The 22,132-nt window shown below is 38.3% G+C and overlaps 2 protein-coding genes across 2 annotated transcripts; one reads left to right on the plus strand and one right to left on the minus strand.

The window, feature by feature from the left end:
* Positions 1-390: 390 nt before the first annotated feature.
* Positions 391-7,046, minus strand: LOC103710477 (NADP-dependent glyceraldehyde-3-phosphate dehydrogenase). Its single transcript, XM_039127906.1, has 9 exons — positions 6,709-7,046; positions 5,726-5,919; positions 5,511-5,639; positions 2,943-3,062; positions 2,709-2,845; positions 2,450-2,605; positions 1,757-2,135; positions 926-1,042; positions 391-802 (listed from the first exon to the last, which is right to left on the minus strand). The coding sequence occupies exons 1-9, from the start codon at positions 6,851-6,853 to the stop codon at positions 689-691; spliced, it is 1,491 nt and encodes a 496-aa protein (XP_038983834.1). The 5' UTR covers positions 6,854-7,046; the 3' UTR covers positions 391-688.
* A 6,349-nt stretch (positions 7,047-13,395) lies between these two features.
* Positions 13,396-18,824, plus strand: LOC103710417 (stromal cell-derived factor 2-like protein). Its single transcript, XM_008796113.4, has 6 exons — positions 13,396-13,807; positions 13,905-14,045; positions 16,855-16,995; positions 17,996-18,045; positions 18,128-18,257; positions 18,452-18,824. Exons 1-6 carry the CDS (start codon positions 13,706-13,708, stop codon positions 18,533-18,535), a joined length of 648 nt encoding a protein of 215 aa, XP_008794335.2. The 5' UTR covers positions 13,396-13,705; the 3' UTR covers positions 18,536-18,824.
* The last annotated feature ends 3,308 nt before the right edge of the window (positions 18,825-22,132 follow it).

The following is a 22,132-nucleotide window of genomic DNA, read 5'->3' on the forward strand; positions in this document are numbered from 1 at the left end:
TGTTGCTTTGCCCCTTTACCAAGTTTTATTTTTCCAGCATTAAACGTCAACATCATGCCCCTCCACTATCTCTCTCTTTCTCTGTCTTTCCCCTATAAGAGGGTTTTGACACTCTCCAAAAGAGGAACAAAGCCATGTAATTTAACACTGCCTCCTGAGTTTGTTTGACAATACGAAGACAACTTCTTGTCATTAATAAACTCTGGAATTTTTTCAAGAATGATTTGCCAATAAAAATGTCCTACCAAATTAAAGACAATTGTCTGAATCCGAAACTTGTCATCCATATCACTGAGACAATGGATCCAAAGAGAGGTTTTCTCATCCATTTTAGCTTAACAAGCATGAAAAAGACGGGTACATCACAGTGTATGCTTTGCTGCCATACACAGTCTCAAAAATATCATCTCAGATATCCATTCAGAGAAAATATGTCCTCGCATTACAAGAAATACAGCCAATGCAACAGCTCTTATTGATTTCATATAACCATCACCTCAAGAAATACATCAAAGTCTGCCTTTTCTTAGATGCAAAAAGTAGATATATAGCAGGCCAATATAGACTAGTTGGCATCCATCTTATATTTGTCATCAATTAATACTAAAATGTAACTGGAACTAAAATGAGAAAGGCACACAATTTATGTCGTGCTTATTTAACATCTGGACCAATCTACTTTAGTCTTTCAGCCCATGGTGTAGGAAGGAGATGGTAAGTTAATAACAATGCTCTTAACCTTCGTCATCATGTTGATACTGTTAGTAATTCCCTGTGATCCAATGCCACTGTCCTTCAGACCCTGAAATGCACCAGCCATACCATGGTTAGCACAAGATGTAGCAGGAAATACAAGACTTTTGATATATATATATATATATATATATATATATTCTACAACACGGTTATCAGGGATAAATTATACCTGGAAGGGGAAATGGTCAGGCCCACGAGCCGGTGCTGAATTGATCTGTACTGTTCCTGTTTCCATAACATCACTGATCATTATTGCTTTGTTGATGTCCCTTGTGAAAACACATCCCTGTGCCGCAACAGAATCGGTCAGATTTCTCAAGAAAAAAATGCACCAGAGAATGTTAAAAATAGAGCCTAAAATGTATGATAGTGGTTAGCGAACGGGGATATTAAGCATGAAGCAAGAATCAAGTGCATTAGTTTTAGAATATGCTCTCCTCATAATTATGCAGGTCAAGCACTCCTTGCTAGGCTCAAGCAGGACCAAATCTCATGATGGCAGTATTACAAGTATCACAGCCCTTGCAAACATCCATTCCTTTGAATTGCTAATGCAGAAACCAAAAACAATACTATCAACTGTTAAACTAGAATTAGAGATTAATTAAGAAATGTTGATATTGTAACTATTTTCTTATTCATTCCGAAGTAAGCCGGTGATCCCTAAACTTTGGTGCGCCAATATAGGGAAGTTAAGCCGGTGATCAAAAGTAGTACGATATTACAGAATCCTTATCTTTTCCTTACACAAACCAGGCCAATAGTCCCTAATTTATTTCACAAACAATACCAAAGTAGACTGAATAAAATTATATCAAGGAAGAATTCCACATTCTTATGAAAAATGTATCCACATCAATCAATAAGTTGCTAATTTTTTTCACTCTTCTTTTCGTTTTTTACAAGATTTTTAAGCATTATATCATGAATCATCTGATGTTTGCAACTATGCAATGGTTAAAAAAAACGAAAAATAAACAATGAAGAAAGAATTGTATACCTGGAGCCCAAAGTTGCTAGCATTGCAGTGATGGATACCTTCTTCAACAGAGTTGATCCTGATCACTGGCAAGATTGGTCCGAAGGGCTCTTCCCAAGCAATCCGCATATCAGGTCGGACATGATCTAACAGCAATGGCCAGATGAGGTTCCCCTCTCTTCGGTACTCCTGGCAAAATGTGGCTCCTTTTTCTTTGGCATCCATAACCAAGCCTTCAATGAAATTCGCAGAGGATTCTGTCACAACTGGAGTGATATCGCAATCCTCCTCTGGTGGACCAACTGTGAGTTTTGCCACCTTGGCCTTCACCTTCTCTACGAGAGCATCAGCTACAGATTCCATAACCAGGACAACCTTAACAGCTGTGCATCTTTGACCACTGCAGCAAACAAAAGCAGAGCAGTTTATCTGGTTGAAATTAGTCGCTCAAGCAATTCAATATTAATTTACATATTGATAACAGGGCCTGCTATACACTGACTATTGGAATCTAGATATCTTTTCATATATAAAATGCCAGTTTACAATTAGAAAATATTGATAGTAGATGCAAATGTTCTGTTTGCAAGCTTTAGCTGTTTCTCGGGCTTTTTAAGGGATTAAGATGCATGCTTATAGGAAAGAACCTTAGATAAGGACTATCGTGAATTTACTTCAGTAAAAGATTGCCCGGGGGCAGGCTAGGAATATTACCTGTAAGAGAAACCCCCTTTCACTATATTCGCAGCGGCCAAATCAAGATCAGCATCTTCAAGCACAATGCACGCATCCTTCCCCCCAAGTTCCATCTGGAGAGGGATCATGCCTGCCTTCTTTGAAATGGCAATTCCAGTATCACCACCAGTAAAGCTGTGAGGACAATCAAGGAAGTATTAGAGGCAGGTTACTGAAGGATTGGATAGAGAATGATTTCAGTAAACAATCTGATGCTACAGCAGCTAAAGGGTGCCACCTTATACAGTTCACCCCCGGATGCATGGTCAGAAAATCACCAATTTCTGAGCCTTTGCCTGTGACGCAATTGATTAAGCCTTTTGGGAAACCAGCCATGTGGAAGCAATGTATCATGTGTAGAGCAGACACAGCACCCTGATCGGGAAAAAAAATTATGAATGAGAGAGAACTGCTTCAGAAGAGGTGCACAGCTTATGGACTGAGAATTGGTGCTTATACTAATGTATAATACCTGCGTGGGAGGCTTGAGCACAAGGGAGTTGCCGGCAATTAGTGCAGGAGCAATTTTGGAGACTGCTAAGTTGACAGGATAGTTGAAGGGTGGAATGGCCAAAACGACTCCAAGAGGGATCTGTGGCCAAATGCAATCAAGCTTGTAAATAGGAAAGGATTGTGAAAAGCAACTGCAATCTTACGTCTTCAATGTAAGAAATAAAATATATAAATAAATCTATCTCATCCTATCAGCTTAAGCTTTTGGGACAAGTGGCGATTTTAACATGGTATCGGAGCAGAGGTCCTGAGTTCGAATCCTGTCTCCGCACTCTTTAACCCTATTATTAAAAAAATTTACATATTGGGCTCGCCTTTAAAAAAAAAAAGTCCGGCCCACATATGAGGGGAAGTGTAAGAAATAAAATATATAAATAAATCTATCTCAACCTATCAGCTTAAGCTTTTAGGATAAGTGGTGATTTCAACATTCAACGTTTCCATTTTTTATCTAAAGTGGTGGGGATAGATTAGTGGGGACTTGGGAGAGCATTAGATTGAAGATCTGAAGGTTGAGTTGCAGGTCATGAGAGCAGTCAACAGTGTTTATTGAAGTTACACTTGGTTGTCACTCAAGTTACATTATCAAAAGTTGTGGTTCTAGCTCGATGCAGCTCCATTTGCTCGGCGTACTTAATTACCAAAAGAACCCTCAGCGAGATAACTACTGAGTGAGGGCTTCGTTTCCTCTCCTCATTGTTCATTTCCTTGGTTTGGATAAGTTTTATGGCGCTGACCCAGAACTTTAATAAGATGCTATTAGAAATGCAGGAGCATCATCAGATGCTGACCATCATAGCTCAAGAAAGAAATGTTAGATGCAATAATGAAGCCAGGAAAAAGGTATTAGATGAAGAAACACCATGACTTTAACTTTGGCAGGAATCGCACAACATATATGTGAAGTCAATAAAGATGTCACATAACTAGTAGAAAAACAATAGCCAAATACTTTAGGAAACCAGATGGAGTGGTACAACTAGTCGCTAAAGATATTACTTGAAGAACGATTTGTTTCGCCAACTAATTTTAGCTGAGAGGAAGGACCCTATCTGCCATTCCATAGTCCATGCAGTCTTTTCAAGTTCCAGAAAACATTAGATGTCCAGCATTCAGCACTCAGTGAGAAACACAAACAGATTCATGCAGTGGAAAATAGCGTAGAAGGTGCTTCCTATTCCCTTGGTATAGCATGTCGATATTTAAAAGTGCTCTATTCACTTTCAATCATCCATACTCCATATGCTATACCAAGGGACCGTTCAGCAACTTCTACACTATTTTTCCACTGCACAAATCTGTGTGCGCGCGCTCACTGAATGCTGAATGCTGGATATTTTAATCAACAATCCAAAAAAGGTTTCAAACTTTGTGAGGTAAAGCAGTACAGAGTAATACAGAAATGATATTTGGTTCCGATGGTAAACCTGGTATTTGAATTAGCACCCTATATAACCGAAGGTCATACCCACCCAACCATATTGTAGTTGGCTTTATGCCTCTTCCCACAAATTCCTGTTGAGGATACCACTAGAGTTTAGGTATTTACAAATTTATGATGGACCTGATCACCATGCAACTACACTGTAAGTTGGTGTCCAAAAGGAGATGCCAGCGGTCCTATCATTGGGTTTACCAGAATTTAAACCATGCTCTCCCCCTGAAAGTTAAAGCCATATTGTATCTAATGCTGAAGCGAAAATCTTCTCTCATTCTGCAACCAATGTAACCCCTGTACTTTCCAAAATCAGCTAAATTTTGTCTAATGTTTTGGCATCAGTTTCTTGCTTTTCCTTTTTCCCATCACAGACATTCAACTTGACAGCAAAACCTCTGCTCGTTTGTTTAGGTCTCAAGTTTTGCAAGAAATGCCGGCCTATTATATTGTTAGTTCAAGAAAAATATCGTTATGAGGCAAATTCTGTATTCATATTATATCATCAAGTTGGAAAGATGTTGAGTTCATGGAGACCGACAATCAGAATGTAGCAACTGTTCACCCTTTCACTTTTGGCAAGATTGATCAGATCCCCTTCTGCCTTTCACCTCGCAACATGGCTCAATATAACAAACATTACTTTTAATGTATATTAAACATCATTTAGGTAAGTCTTCACTTCTGCACAACAAAAATAAATGCCATTATTTGCTATTTTCATGATTTTCAGAATAAGTATCATTTTGTATCACCATGCTTCTAAATATACAGATGAATTAATTCAAAAAATAATACTACTACCCGTGAACAAAGTTGATGTAGGAAATATAAAATATTCACTATCATTTTCTGTTATAACGACCAACAACTGCTATTGTAACTACATTATTTTATTCCAAAAACAATAGAGAAAGACTTACAATTCTCCTTTTATCTCCATTAAAAAGGTATCCATTTAACATATAATGGAATGAAAGCTCCGAGAGGATCAGGTCTTTTTAAGTTGCCTTAATTAACTCGAGGCTCCTAATAAGACATAAAATATTTAATGAAAGAAAAACAAAATGAAAGAAGAAAGAAGGCCTATACCTTAGAACTGAGGCAGTATTTGCTACGCTCGTTGCCAGGAAAGCTATCCGAGACCAAAAACTTGCCCTCCCCGAGTATCCGAACTCCCTCCTCCGCGGTATAAGACACCAGATCCCCCGATCTCACCACCTACAAACATCAACAAAAGAACGTTTTAACCAGGAAAGAAAAGGTTCTTGTAAACGTTGGATAAAAGAACCGTGACGTGAGCTAACCTCAGTGACGGCGTCTTTGGCAGGCTTGGCGATCTCCTTGACGAGGCACTCGGCGATGGAGGCCTTGTGATCTTTGAGGATGGCCGCCGCCTTGTGGAGAAGCTCCGCCCGCTTCCACAGCGGCGTCCGAGCCCACGACTTCTGCGCCGCCTTCGCCAATTCCATCACCTTGTTCACCTCCTCCTGCGAACATGCTACCACCACGACACGCTCTCCGGTTAGCGAGAACCGGCCTCAAACCACTCGAATCCAAAATCCAATTTTTACGGAGAAAGAGCGACAAAGTTTGCCTTTTTTTTTACCCTTCCCCTTTCCGGAATTGGGAATGGTAAAGTTGAAGGCAAAAACTCGTTACAACGAAAACGCCCACGAAATTAATAATTATTTTAAAGTGTCGATGAAACAGAAGAAATTCTCAAGAAAACGAGTAGCTCGAAATTTGTACTGACTACCGAGGCTTATCGTCCTGGTTCCCAAAAAGAATCCAATTATTGCGGGGAGAAACATAAAAATCCCTGTTCTTGAAAACTCAAGAATCCAAACAGAAGCGTATCTTGGAAGTGATTTCAGCCCCAGACTCACACCGAAAAAATGTAAAAAAAAAAAACCTTTTTTGTAGGGAGTTGGGGAAGTGAGAACCGAGAACAAAAACCAGAAGAAATTTGATTCCAGTTGCCAGAAAACTAGCTACAAGAAGACGGAAAATCCGGTTAAGGTAATATCTTGAATTAAAAAGAGTATAAGGAATTTTAAAGTATAATCCGAAGATCCCGGGCCTTGCACTGAGGCTCCCGTTCCCGGACAAAAAAGGGGGAAAATCCATTTTTTAGGAGAAAAACTCATAAAAATCCCATTTTCCAGAAAATTAAGAAAATACAAGTTAAAATCACATCCCAACCACCAGAAAACTCACTGCAAGATATCGGAAACTTCAACAAATGAAGAAAATAGCTTGCTGCGGAAAAAAAAAATACGTCAAGCACCTTGAACTTTGTACTGAGTCTTCCTCGTCGTCGGATTGATGATGGAGACCGACTTCCCCGAAGCCGACTTCTTCCACTCCCCATCCGCGTAGTACTTGTACACATCCCCGTCGATGATCTCCTCGAACACCCCTTTTCCAGCCATTACCGTAAGCCTCCGAGCTCTCCTACCTCTCTTCCCCTCTCTCCTTGCTTGCACTCAAAACTCTCGGTGGCACCGCGCGGAGGACGAATAGTGGAGAAGGAGAAGAGCAAACGATAGGGGGCGAGCGTGAGGAGTGGGGAATTATATCGAGACGAAGAGAGCCACTGATAATTTGTGTCCGGATCTATTCATATGCGAATCTGCTGGAATATAAATAAAAATTTAAGCATCCTATTAATTTTTACAAATATTTATAAAAAATATATAAATATGAATACATAATTATTTAATTTGTTTTAAAAAATCTAATTTTATTCAATTTTATATAATACTATTTTTTTAAAAAAATAAATAATTTTATTTATTATTTATTTAGTAATATATTTATTTTAATCATCAAACAAAATAAATTTAGATATGAATATGTTAGTATCTTTTTAAATTTCAGCCTTAAGAGCCATGCTTCAACGAAGAGCCCCTTGGCTTTTATTCTCTGGTGTAACGCCCCATCCCCTAACCTTGCTAAAACCCAGCCCGACCAAAGCATTGAGTTGTCGAGGTCGCTGAAGTGGTTGGCGAAGCTTCCGATCAAGTCGGCAGGGTCAGAATAGGCTCGCTGCACACCTCCAAAGTGTGGAAAGATGGTGGTGGCTGCGTTTGGATGAGGATTCCGATGCCAAATGCAACCTAAAATAGAAGGCATGGAAGTCCACTTACCAGACTGCGTTTGGCACGAGACCTGGCACGATTTTCAAAGAAATAGGACAGTTTTTGGATGGCAAAGTGGCGGCATAATGACGAGTCTATAAAACTTACCGGAGGGTCTCCATGGGTGAAATATATATAAGCAAGGATCAACGTCCATTGCCGAGAAAATCAGGCACGTACGCTGATTGTTCCAAAACAACTCGGGCAATCCGCTCAAGCACTACGCCCGCATGTCGTGTCCTCCGTTCTTGCCCCTGTATCTCGTTTGTGCGATCCTAGGCTAAGCTATATTGGACGTCATCTAGGATGAATTCGAAATTCAAATATTCTTGCACATGCTTTTAATGTTGAAAACATGGCGAGCTTTCATTGGTCGACTTGCCATGGCTAGTTCCGAGGCATATAATTAGACATCAGCGTTTGGCAGTGGTTTCATGAGTGTGGTAAGTTGAAGTCTAGGATGGAGGGTTAGTGTCTCGTTCGGAGTGGATCTTGGTCCTTTTCAAGTTCTCTTGGACAGGACGAGCCTATGAGATAGTCGCAAGGAAACAATTCGATAGCAAGGGACGTGCATCGGTCTTGAGCTGTCAGTATAATTGAGCTATGCGAGAGTTGATCAGGCCGATAACAACTAAGGAAGACCAAAAATGGTTGTTTCGGGTGTTTGAGACCATCATTTTAGGTGCATATTTCATCAAAAAAAAGGGCAATCCTATGCATGAAATTAAGCTAGTCTTCATGTCCCTACTGGCTTGGCGAGATTCATATGCACCAAGTTTTGTGTATAATTCATTTAGTGCATGAATTTCAGTGGACCAATTTATTGGAACATAGACGACTTGCACAACGAGCACCTGGAAGCTGTGCAAAAAATTATACGACGTTAGTTGCATGCTCCTATTTCAAATTACGTTGCATGTCACTTCCTCGCCAAACTCTCTTAAATGAGAGAGATTTTTGCCTTTGACTAAATTTTGTTGCCGTAGTTGGCACGTCTAGGAGGAGAGCGGTTTCTAGTTAATTTGACATTCAATTTTTTGCAACTAAAATGTGGACTTATGCAAGTTGGGTGGGTAGTGGGTACTGATTAAAGGGCATTTATTCTAAGGATTTACGTGCCACGCCTTGTAAATCAAATTGAGATTAATATAGGACAAAGTGGATGGGAATTAAAGAGAACATATGGTCTCCCTTAACATTAAAGCATAGATGTCTAAAGTTATAAATATTTTTAAAGATATTATGGAATGTATGTTAAACAAATCCACGTGAGGATGAATTTCCCTGGTAAAAATCTAATATTTTCTCGATAAAAGAAAAGAAAAAATAATTATTTTTTAAATTACATAAAATACATATTTTCTTCGCCTTAAAAGCTTAAGAATATTTTTTCAAAAATTATTTTTATTTTTTTATTTTATTCTATATATTTTTTTATAAAATATAAAGAATTGTTTTATTTTATTTTTTAAAAAAATATAATCAAATAAAAGATATTTCTTCAATTTTTTGGTGACTTTTTTTTTGGGGGGCGAACCAAATGAGTCTATTCCACGTGCTGCAGCAGTTGTTTAACTATGGCACAACGTTTTGGACTGAAGCCAAGCAACCTGATTATAGATTGCGAAGGACACAAAAAACTACTTTCCAGGCAAAAACGTGAGAGATCTTTATGTTTCTCCGAGGGGACCGCGTAAAGATTCCATCTGAACGTCCGCAAAGCATTATTTTACCCAAAAGTCCCACGCACCTTGAGTGTCTTTTTTCGAACATTATTAAGCTTCTTCATGAAGCTTGTTAGTTAGTAACTTTTGTACCGTCTCGCTTTAGCTGCGGATTGCCGTCGGACGGGTTTGGTAGGAAGTGTGGTGGGTTCACGTGTAACAGCACATCATGTAGTTAGTTGGAACTCCCACTCTTTTTTTTTTTCCTAAAACTGGTGAAGCTCATAAGATACTACCGGAATGACTAGCTACATAAGCAGTCATCCAATCTGAAATCTCATTAGCTTCATGGAAAACATGCTTGGCCTGCAAGACTCCTTCATTCCTTACCAGATATCTCGAAGCAAAGGGTGGATGCAACCATTACTCCTTGAGCCCTCCGGATCCAACTGATAATCGTGGCCGAGTCCCCTCTAAAATGATGGAATTGGTCCGTAAAATACATCGGGCATGACGAAGGTCCGCCTAAGCGGAACTCTTACTCTATTAGGAAGCAATCATATATCAAAGCATCTATTCATTCACACTCATAAAAAAAAAAAAAAAAAGCGCGGGACAAATGAAATCTAGCAGATAATTACAGTTTGGAAAAATATCTGACCACTTGTTATGACAAAATTGAAGGAGAGAAAAATTTTTGCTGCTGCAATAGAATACAAGAAACTACTTTGTTTCCAAACTGGCTCTATAGTTTATATACACCTCCACTAGTGTAAGACTAGAACATATCGGTGTTGGATAGGGGCAAAACTTGTGATGAACGCCATTAAGTTTTTTTTTTTTTGGTCATGTTTTTTGATAAACATTATTGCATGAAGAGGGATGGGATCGATTCTTAAACACGAATATAGCTAAAGCATAGTTGCCTCACGCCCGGTGCTAGCTGGGACAAAGTGCCCAACAAATTAACTCGCAACAACTATATGATAGAAAGTTATTTGCATTCACATTTTTTTTTATCAGTATTAGAATTTTTTTGCACAAATATCCTTCTAAATATTGAATTTTACATAAATATCATTTCAAAATTATTATTTATATGTAAATCCTCGTAAAATACTTATTTTACTATTCTATCCTCTCTCTTTTTAATTCTTATTTTTGCATATGTATCCACCCTATCCAACACCGTTAAAAAATTAACGATTTCAAATTAAAATGACTAAAATATTCTTAATGGGTAGATGTGCAAAAAAAAAAACATTTATAAAACGATTGTGATGAAAGACAACAAAATAATTTCAAAATTTTATTTTATTTAATTAAAATAAATGTGATTTCTATTAACGGTGTTAGAAAAATCGTTATATTAGGGGCATTTGTGTAAAAATAATATTTTATAAAGGTACAGAAATAAATATAAATTTTAAAGGAGTATTCACACAAATTTAAATTTTTAGAATAATATTCATGCAAAAAAAAAATTTAGTATTAAAACCATACAATCTTGATATAAAAAATTTGAGATTGTGATAAGCAAAATGGTAGTCATTTTCTTTAAGGAAAGTAGAGGGGATGGGCACTATGATTGCCACCTAATGTGGTTAGACTATCGCCTACAAACAAAACTCTGGTGCCCAAATGTTTCCACGCAGCAGGTTTGGTGCTTTACCTCCACAAATCAGTGGGATTTCATGACAAAAATAGTTGTTGGAAAGGTGGAAAGGAAGATAGCATAACTTGGTAGCACGTCCACGTTTTTGGGAAAGGTAACGGTGAGTCAAATTGTGGATAGGATTCGTTTGGAAGGGCAGCCACTAACAGATGCGAAGAGCAGCGCAGAGCCCAAGAACGAGTGGATTTGATGAGAGGATGGTGTTCGGGTTAGATACAACGGCGACCACACGTTGAGCTGAGCTGGAACCATGAGATTGCGGGGCCTACCCTTGAATTTATACTCCACATCACTTGCACTCCGTATCACATGTCTCGATTTGTGTAGGCTCCATTCATCGTACACTCATCTCGGATGGCTGCCATGCACATCTCGTCTCAATTTGTTTCTATGGTGTTGTTGCTGACTTGGTGCACATGATGTAGGATATAATTTCTTGGCCTACTCGAGCTTATTGGGGCTTTGCGTAGATCCTGCAGAGTGCAAAGGTCAGCATTCATTCTATTGATGCTAAATTTACCCAAGTTGTTTGTTGCAAAGAGAAGTAGGATGATAAATCTTGGACCCGACCATTAGTTTTCTTTTCAGATATATACGAAGCAACCAAACAATGATGAACGTGATTTAAATTAGCTATAATTAGAGATCAATTAAAAACCAGTCCAGTCTTAATTGTCTATCAATTCTCATGATCAAAACCAATGTTGATGCCAAATCACATCGATCCAATCAAAAATTGTTTGATTTAATTATATGATTAGCCCTAAATAATGAAAGCATGGGTTTCAATTTGAGAAAGGTCATTAAAATAAATATTCAACAAGCAATATTATACAACAACAAAACCCAATAAATAAACTATGCACCTTGGACATAATATGTTTAACGACAATGGGATCTAGACCAGTGAAATTCATTGTATCGATGCGAAGAGGCCCTTGATTTTAAGCAAGCTTTCATTTGTCATAATTTTTTTTAACCGATATTTTATTTAATTAGAAAAGTTAAAAAACATGAACAGGAACCCATGACATAATAATCCATGATCCAATTCTTAACCTCTACATAATAATTTGCAGCATTTGTTTATTTGGCTTTTATAGAGGCACTTACACATGAACCTTCATGTAACAATTCATAGTTGCAAACCCTTTTTTTAAAATAGAGGATGAAAATTTCAGCCCATACGAGAAGAGATGAGGTACTTGGGTCTATCCTGGGCACGAACTTGCGAATCCACAAATTTTACGGGAAAATTTGCTGAAAGATTTAAATATCCTGGGATAAACCACTCAATGCTCGAACATTTGATTTCTAAGCTCGGGTCAGCTCACTACTCGCAAATGTTCTAGATTTCTAAGCTATAAACCAGTCCATACCTTTCTTCCTTGACTTTGAAGCATCGAGTGGGATAGCTATAATTTAAAATAAAATAAAGTGATGATGCAAATTTTGATCAATTAGGGGTCATTCTCATCTAATAGGACATGTTCCTCTATCCTAAGATGAGGATTTCTGGCCCTGCAATGCCCAATTGGGCCGTGCAATGCCCAATTGGGCCCTGCACTGAATACATTAGACGATGCTGGTACACAAACATGCAAAGGATAAGATGGTATGCAATTTCTATTGTGTCATATAGCCGGCTATTCCATCTCTGGAATCCATACAGAATATGGAATCCATACTGAAAATTTGTTTGGTTATTCTACTCTTGTTTCTATTTTTTTTAACAACTTCTACTAATTTTTTTTTTTTAAAATAAAAATTTTCACTCCCACTATTTTTAAAAGTAGAGTTTTACTCCTCTTTCTTCTGACCTCTCTTCTTTTGCGCTATCTCGCCCTTGATCCTATTGCCCCCATCCAACTACACTAGCTCGTCGGACCTCGCTGATTGCCTCTATATCTGATGCTGACTTATCTCTTATCCCAGGCTGCATCTTCGATTCTATTTCCACTCCCTCACCCATTGTTGCTTCTTTAGTTATCTTTTCATTTGACGTCGAGGTCTTCCTCATCTTTGCCCAAGTCGCCAGCCCTATGCCCCCCCCCCCCCTTCTTCTCTCTCGTCGGCTAGGCCGTTGGTTTTTGTTGTTAAAAAAAATAAAAGCAAAGGAAACATATTTTTTTATCAAAAATTTAAAAATAAAATATATTTTTTATTTTTATTTTAAAAAATCATTACTATGCCAAATATAGTCTTAATTTTTCTGTTTTTATTTTTTTTTAGAAACTCATCATGCCAAACACAGCCTCAACCTTTTTTTTTTTTTTCCACTCTGCGTCTCATGGACAAGTCCTAAAATAACGCAGCTCATGATCTAACTTGACCAAACTTAGAAGCGGTTCCCAATCACTAGACCAATGGAATCCATCCACGACAGCCTCAAGTGAAGGTGGCGCTGTCTCATTGGTAAGAAACCATTCCGTGACGTGGCCCCGCATTTCCCCGACCCAAACGCAAAGGGACCCGTCAAAGAAGGAAACCCGAGTTGAGCTTCCGCACATTAATGCCGGCAAGAGATACAGAGGCGAAGCAAATCTAAACAAGAAAGCAAAGAAGACGACCGGATCGGTTCCCTTTTTCCATTCTTGCTTCCGGTCCTTCGCTCTGGAGAGCCGGGCGGAGCGCGCCGTGGCTCCACCCGGGCCACAGAGCCTCTCTCGAAGGAAGAATCCCGTCACCCCCTCTCCTCCGCCATCCCAACCTTCTCTTAGACGCCCTCGCCCTCGCCCTCGCCCTCGCCCTCACCCGGACTTCCCCTTCTGGCAGCAGACCTGGTTCTTGGTCCTCCTCCTTGTCATGGCTATCTCCCTTCTCGCTCTTGCCGCCTTCCTTTTCCTCGCCCTCGATCTGGAGGAGGGCTCCGTCTTCCCCGCCGCCGCGGCCCCCGAGGGTGTCGAGGTTCGCTTTCTAGAACGCTAGATCTCCAGATCTTTGGCCACTTGTTTGATTTCCAGGTTATGTTATCTTTTTGTTTTGTTGGGATTTTTCCGGGCAGATTACCTATGGGAGTGTTATTAAATTGATGCACGAGAGGACGAAGTTTCGATTGCATTCGCACGAGGTGCCCTACGGGTCGGGGAGCGGGCAACAGTCAGTCACCGGGTTTCCCAATGTCGACGATTCCAATAGCTATTGGGTGGGTACTATGTTAAATTTAATCATCGACTTTTTCACCTTTGATCTTAATTTCTTTAGGCGTATACTATTTAAGGTCAGGTCGTTCGCTTGTAAATTTCAGTCTCTGATTTTGTTGTTAATTGTTATACTAACTTCGAACTATGATTTTTTTCCCCCGCCCCTATGGTAGAGCGAGGAAAAAGGGTGATGTGTTGAGAAGTTTGCCATTGTGGAATGAGTTTCTTGATAGGTTACAAAGCATATGTATTTGTCTCAGGGGGTCTATATTTCAATCAGGAGCCATTGCTATTATTTTCTTGTTTAGGGTTCTATTATCAAGTCATTTGCTACTAGTTTGAGTTTTCTTATGATTTGAATTATCGTACACGTCTTACTTTTGGTATAACCTTTGTTAGGAATGTTTTAGAGTCATTGTGTTCGTGTTTTAAATATGGTTTTAATGGTTCTATGCATATGAGTTCGAAAATGTACTGTTTATGAAGTCTTTGGTTGCCTTTTGTTAGGAAAAGTCTGAAAGTGTAATGTCATGGTCCTTAAAAAAATTTTAATCAAGTTCAGAGTAATAAAATGAGAAGAAAATTTACATAAACCAGAATTTTGAGTTTAGTTAATCAATTCCTGGTTCGTGTCTCTTTTCTACTCTTTCCCCGTTCCTTGTGCACCTTTGTCTTTGGTCTTGAGGATTACTGTAGGATGTGGATATCATTGCTTTCAGTGTCCATATGTTCATTTTGTCCCTAATTTTCAGCCAAAAAGATTCAAAGATAACTTCTAATCTAATGTAAAACTAGGATTTGATCCCTTAATGGGATATAGTCCCTTTTGCAGATCCAGTTATCCAATTCAATGTCTAAAGTAATATGAGTCAGCTTGGATTGTTTATGGTTGGAAGGTCAACAGATGTTGCAAGTTAGAGGAAGTTAGAATGCTTTTCCTTTATGTATAGGAGTTTGTGGAAATGATGAAGCTTATATTTCAGCTCTGTAGTTTTAGTATATGAGGTGTGCGGTCATTGATTGAAAGATACAACTTTATATTCAGGTCATACTTAGTGTTTGAAATCCGATCATTGTGGGTGAGAGGACATCTGTTTGCTAGAAATATGAATATTGTGGGAATGATAATTATTTTCTAGCTCTTGTTATAACACTGCTCCTGTTATAAAGTTTCAAAAATAGGAAAAGGATCCTCTTTTTATTCAACTTCTTACCAACTTATTGAAGTGATGGACTATGTGCTTCGTGCAACTATCTTTAATTATTTGGCGGTGGTTGTTGTTGTTGTTTTGGTAAAGAGGGAGAAGGGGCCTCAAAGAGTATTGGAATCTGCTACAATGAGTGCAGAGAGCTGTCAAGGCACTTCCACCTGGGCCAAACTTGCGATCATTATGGACTTCCCTTCCCAATATCCAATCTGCTGTGGATTATCTTCCCTCTAATGTTGATCACCAAAAGTTTGGTTCCTAACCCATTAAATGATTGTCATAGAATCTCTTTGCAACCAAATCAAATTAGCCTCTAGTCTATGTGCGGCTGCCAGTAGTCCTTCACAAGCAGCCCTTGGTTATGTAGTTGGCACTGAGCACTGGTTATGTAAAGCTTGCATCAGCAAAAGGGTCCCTTGAGAAGCCATAATAGTTGAAATGAACCATTCTAAGGGATGGAAGTATCCAGTTGATTAAGATGGTGAAAGAATTGTAGGAGCTTGGGGCACCATTGGTACTGCAATCCCTAGTAGTAATTGTGTAGGTCGTTTCCCTATTGTCTTGTGGTACTCATTAGCTAGCTGGATGGCCAAAATAACTACACATTTCCTGATTGCACCTTACGTTAAAAAAAGTCATTCATTTCTAGCATTTTGAGGTTCCACCCAGCATAACAGAGCACTCCTTGTTGTTTCTCTGGGAAGTTTAGAGCTGACAAGAGATCTAGCAACTTTGGTATGGAGCTGAACTTCATGCAAATATAAAGACTTTCATATATGATATTCCAGGTGCAGCTAATTGATTGATGTTTAGCCATGATCGGATTCACAATCTCCTCTAAGTTGTTGCACATATCACATAAAGGTAGAAAAGAACACTAGTACAAAATGCAAGAAAAAAAATCATATAACAATTATTTATAGAGATTTTAAATCTTGCGGGACAGGGCCATCACGATTTTTCCATGGAATGGGATGCATCGCTATCCTGTGACAAACTAGGGACAGGGATTCCTAGGACATGTCGATTAGGATGTTAGAATGATGGTCGGATGGTCCTATTCCGCCACTTGAGATTGTACTCTGCCCCGGCATCCTGCAGGACGTCCCGCCGGGATTTGAAATCTTGTTCTTTACAACCTCGTGTATTCCCACGCTATCATCAAACTGACTATTTGCATTGCATTTATGATCTCATGTAAATAGGACAGAATGATTCTTTTCTTTTAGGTTGACCTATTAACAACCATGTGTTGTCTTTAAACTCAGACTAATGTCATCAATAAAAACCGTTCATTCTGAAACATCTTTTCGCAGTTTGATTTTCTAAATATCTAGCAAACAAACCTATTATTGCAATTTACTTGAAGTGTAGGTTAGAACCATTGTTATAGCTTGCTGATCTCTTAGTTTCTCATATGCCATTTTTTTTTATATTCAGATAGTCGGCGTCTTTGTGAGAACAATTCTTAGTGTCTAAGTTTATTTAATGTCTGTGTGGCGTTTGGTCATTCAATAGGTTGTGTGAACTGTTTAATTAATTTGGCTTAGTTTGATCTATTAACATCTCTCTTTTTTCTCAAAAAAATGATTAAACTTTGCAGTTTGTAAGGCCTATGCTTGATTCGGTTGCCAAACAAGGTGATGTCATTCAAAGTGGAACTATTATCAGGCTTCAGCATATGAGGACTCGAAGGTGGTTACATAGCCACTTGCATGCTTCTCCAATATCTGGCAACTTGGAGGTTAGTCGGGATTTGAATTTCACTTTTGTATCATGCAGCTATGATAATCTATGTATCTATTTCATTTTGTCAGTTCAATTGGTTAGTAGTGATTATTTTGTTTCTATAGGAGACAACATTGTTGAACTTTGTTGTTTTTGCTTGAGTCATGGTAAAGTTGTAAGAGTGCTTTACTGAGCATTTGTGCAGTCAAAAACTATGATATCAGAAATCATGCATACAAGGTAGGAGCAATACATTTCTCAATATAATGAAGTCGGGTTTTTGATCGTATGATGTACTCCTGGTAACTAATGCTTGTGATGGAAGGAAATTATTGGTTGGAGAAGATTAATTATATTTGAAACTAATTATAAGTTTCAGAATCTAGCCTGTCTACATTTTATTGTTGTTCTAAATTTTGATTATTGTTCTTGTTTATTACTACTATTATTTGGGGAGGAGGGCTGTGGGGTTTTTTGCTGATGGGGATGGGCCCAGTGGCAGGTGGATACTATTGGAGCCTGCAGCAAAATGCAGTTGAGAGTCTCATGGAACCATGGACATATTGATGCAGCTAGTGTGTACGGCATGTAATATAGAAACTGTCATACTAAGGGCAGGCCCTTTTTCATGGGAGTGCAAATAGGCATCAAAAGCCCAGAAGGTTACTGCACCCAAAACACCTATCTGCATGAAACCTGAGCAGATTCTTTAGGAGTTCAAATGAATAAATGCCGTAAAGGTTTTCTGTAGACCATCAGGAGACTGATGTTTAATTGTCCCGGAACATTTTCAAAAGATTTAGTTGACAATTTCATCAAAGAAGATGAGTGTCAGCATGTACGCGGTGGATTCCAGTTTTATTTGATCCATTTGTTTTGGACTAGTATCATTTTCGGGTGCATCTTTCTGACTCATTTTGCATTTTTTTTTAGTTATATAAAGTCCCTACTTTCACTTGTATAAAGTTGTGGATTTTTTTTTCAATTTCTGACGACTTATTTGCCATCATCTGTAGGTGAGCTGTTTTGGAGGAGAAAACGAGTCAGATACTGGTGATTTTTGGCGGTCAGACTTGCATGTCAATATAGAAGATTTCTAATATCTGACTCTAGATTTCTTGTCCATCATTCATGTCACTTTTCTTCAGGCTTGAAATTGAGGGTGGTGGGAAAACATGGAGGCAAGACCAGAGAATAAGGCTCCAACATGTTGATACTGGTGGTTACCTGCACAGTCATGACAAGAAGTACACTCGCATAGCTGGAGGGCAGCAAGAGGTAAGAAGAGAAATTATCGTTTCTTGTATCTATTCTCTCCAACGGTTAGGGCAATGCAGAAGCTCCCCAACTGAAATCTGCATTTATTTTTAATCCAAAAGCAAAAAGAAGATTATTTTGAAGACTTGTCATGTCAGCAACTATCTGGATTTAAGGCTTCCCTTTTGCTCAACATCGCTTTGGTACTCTTGCAGGTCTGTGGTGTTGGAGATAGGCGCCCTGATAATGTCTGGTCAGCAGCAGAGGGTGTGTATCTTCCAATTAGTGGAAGCAAGTAACGGATTGTTCTTATTAAAGTTGGATCAGAAATGTTTAGTTCATAGAGAACTGATGCTAATTAAGGAGGCTGCAGAATTTTAAGCCTGAACGTAGCACCGCACACGTCTTGCTTAAGCGTAAAATGTAGCTACAAGGGCTGGTTCTTTCTTATTTCATTTTGTCTTGTGGCAATATCTGTAATGGTTATGGAAATTCTCTTGAGAGGTCCACCTTCTCTAATTTATTAAATTATACATTAGATCTGAATTTTTTACAGAAATTACAGTTTGCAGGCATGTACGGCATATATATATACCTTCACATGCATACCCTTGTGAATCACATCTTTTCATGCTATTACGTAATCTCTGATCAATCTGCCAAATGTAAACATTTGAGAAGTAGTAGCAAATTTGACAACCACGGATAAATTTGCAAGCTGGTTATATTTGAATTTAGCTGAACAGTAGTTTAATAGAAAGGAATAAAATCATATAATGGGTATATTTCTGTTTCAGCAAATTTTTGGACTTATAATGGTGGCTCTGGTTTGGATATTACCTGGAGCCATTGACTTCGGGAGCAGTCTTGATCATTTGATATAAAAAGTCAACAGAACAAGGCACAAAAGTTCCATCTTGTGCATGCCTTCCTAAACTGTGAAGGTATATTCTTGGAGATTATCTGCCTTGGCTGTTTATAAAATATCAGAAAAACATTTTTTTAGGTGCAGAAATTTTAAAATATTTTTTTTAAAAGTGTATAAACAATAAGTTAAATTTTATAATAACAATTGATTTGTAGTATGTATGTATGTATGTATACCCGCACATGTACATATATATTAAATTTCAATATTGTGTGGACTACCTTTATTCTCCTGCCCTTGGCATGGATCTAGAAGAATTCCATGGGGGCATGGCGGAAGCTAATCAGAAGAAGACGGCGACGCAGAAAGCCAGGCACTTACTGCTCTAGATTTGATGATTGGGCGGGGCAATTCGGGTACAAAGCCTTCTCTGCTGTCAAAAATAATTGCAGGCACCTTCATGCACGGAACTTGGGTTGCAGTCAATCGACGACACCAAACGAATGCAGGAACCGAGTACGACTAGAAGGAGACGGGCCGGCACTGCTTGGGGGATTGATATATGGAGCCCACCACCTGTCCATCACGTGACCGTCTTCCACGGCAATTCCACTGCCGCATGAGACTGGCGTGCTGATCGGAGATTAGGATGGCCCAGCAAGCAACAGTCTTTTAGTTACCTCTCTCTCTCTCTCTCTCTCTCTCTGCGTTTTTCCTTTAAATAACATTCATTTGCTCTTATTGGATATATCATAGGGGGAACCAACCATGCAGTGTTCTTTGTTCTCATAATGGCGCTTGGATAGATGGGAACGGTAAAAAATATTTTAATAAACATGGGGCAAAAACATGCAGCCGGGGGTCGGCGTATGCTTGGGCTCACTGTTGTAGAAACAGAGCTTCGGGCTACATGGAAGGGACTGTCATATGCAAGGAAGTCTCTCGGAGCCGAGCCGGTGTATCTCGAGGGAGATTTTTCTGTGGTGATTGACTGGATCTGAGGTGTGGATAGATATAATAATGATCATCTTCTCATTAGATAGATCCGTAGACTGGATCAGGAGATGGACGGCTTCCAGGCAATACATGTATTTCAGAAGGCGAACAGGGCAGCAGACTGGATCGCCTCCTTCGTCGTCCGGCATTTCGGAGAATTTCTCTGAACATCTATAGAAGACATTCTCTCTTCCTTGTACTCTTTACCTTCTCGTGATTTGGCAGAATATACTCACGTTAGAGCTATATAAGTTACCGCTTTTACCAAACCAAACCAAAAAAAAAGAAAAGAAAAAGGCGGTGGCGCGTGAAGATGAGGGAGGTTGCTGTTGGGTGTGAGCATAGAAAGGCAACCACAAACCTCCGCCCCTTCCAGATTTACATAAGCCACGTCAACTCTGCTTCTGTTTGTTTTCTCTTATTTCTCCATCTCAGTAAATCAGTAAAATGTTTGGCATTATATTTCCTTTCCATCATTTTCTATTTGTAATGGGAATTACTATCACGTGATCCATCTGATCGATTGAAGAGCAAAAATATGTAATAAAATGTGACATTGTTTTTTCAAGTGGCTTGGACATGATCTGATGTGGATACAGCAAACAAGTGATAAATATATATTTCCCCTTTTCCGAAGAAGGATAGAACGAAGAGCATGAAACGAAATTGTTCATGATGTGCCGGAGCTCTTCTATTGTCACATAGGAACACTGTAAAATAATTACTAGCCTGCATTAATTAGCTTGCCAAATACCGGCAATGATTGGTGTTGGGTGCTAATCCGGATGTCGGGCCCAACGGGACCGGCTTTGAAGCAGACCGGTCCAGTTCGCTAAATGCATGGCGATAGAGACCAGCGTCATTTCCAGCTTAAGGATAGAAACCAACATGAAGAGGTAGTGAACTACTAATAGAATAACTCGCTTCACTCGGTGCCGATGGATATGAAATCTATAGAAACCTGTACGTTTAAACACCGTCAACATTTATTTGATAGGGTTGATAGTGAGATGATGCCCAAGCACTCGTAGAGGGTGGAATGAGGAGTAGGTGGCTTTGAATAAGCTGCCCGGATCTTGAATTTTTACATGGAGAAAGATAAAAGGGATTTTTTCCATGGGATGGGCTATTTCTTATTCAGTACTCTATACAGGGCTCTTCCCAAATCCTCATAAAGTGCATATCCGATCATTTGCAATGTGTGGATGCGAAAAAAATAAACTGACTTTTATCCAATGGCCATGAAGCTTAGAAATGACTATACTATTATTAATAAACATTATATTATTATATAATAATTATTAATAATATTACATATTACTATATTAAAAATATAATAATATTATTACTACATTATAATATAATACTATTACCAAATTAATTATTTTACTTCTAAATTTAATAATTTAATATTGATTATATTACTTATATTTATTTTATTTGACTATCGTAGTAATTAATGATGATATTATTATATTATATTATACTATTATTGTATTATAGAATAATTAAATTATTACTGATTATTTTATTTTAATAATTATTATCAGAATTATTATTAATATTGCTTAAATAATGAAAATATCTAAGAGCAAAATGAATTATTTTATCCAATCACTATATGAATATATTTATATCTGATATACTAAATAATATTTATTTAAATACTAAATAAATAAGAATAACATAACAATTTTACTCAATCAATGCATGCTAGAAAATTTACCTTCTCAACAAACCAACCTTAAAAAACTATCCAAGTTTTCAAAGTGCACCTTCTAGAAGTGACACATACTATGGACTGAATAATGACTTTCGCACTATAACAGCAGAAAATGGAAAAAAAAAATTATTGTGATGCTAAAATTATGTTTAGCTTGGTCCGGACGAATATATTCAAAAATAAAATGTGATCCCAACCACCTTAGAAAATAAATACCAGAGAGACATTCCTATCAACTTCCTTTTTCATCTCACCACCAGAAGCCAACATTTTAGTGGCTTTGGCACAAAACTTCAAAATCTTCATGCT

This window comes from Phoenix dactylifera, chromosome 7 (genome assembly GCF_009389715.1).
Source record: "Phoenix dactylifera cultivar Barhee BC4 chromosome 7, palm_55x_up_171113_PBpolish2nd_filt_p, whole genome shotgun sequence".
NCBI lineage: Eukaryota > Viridiplantae > Streptophyta > Magnoliopsida > Arecales > Arecaceae > Phoenix > Phoenix dactylifera.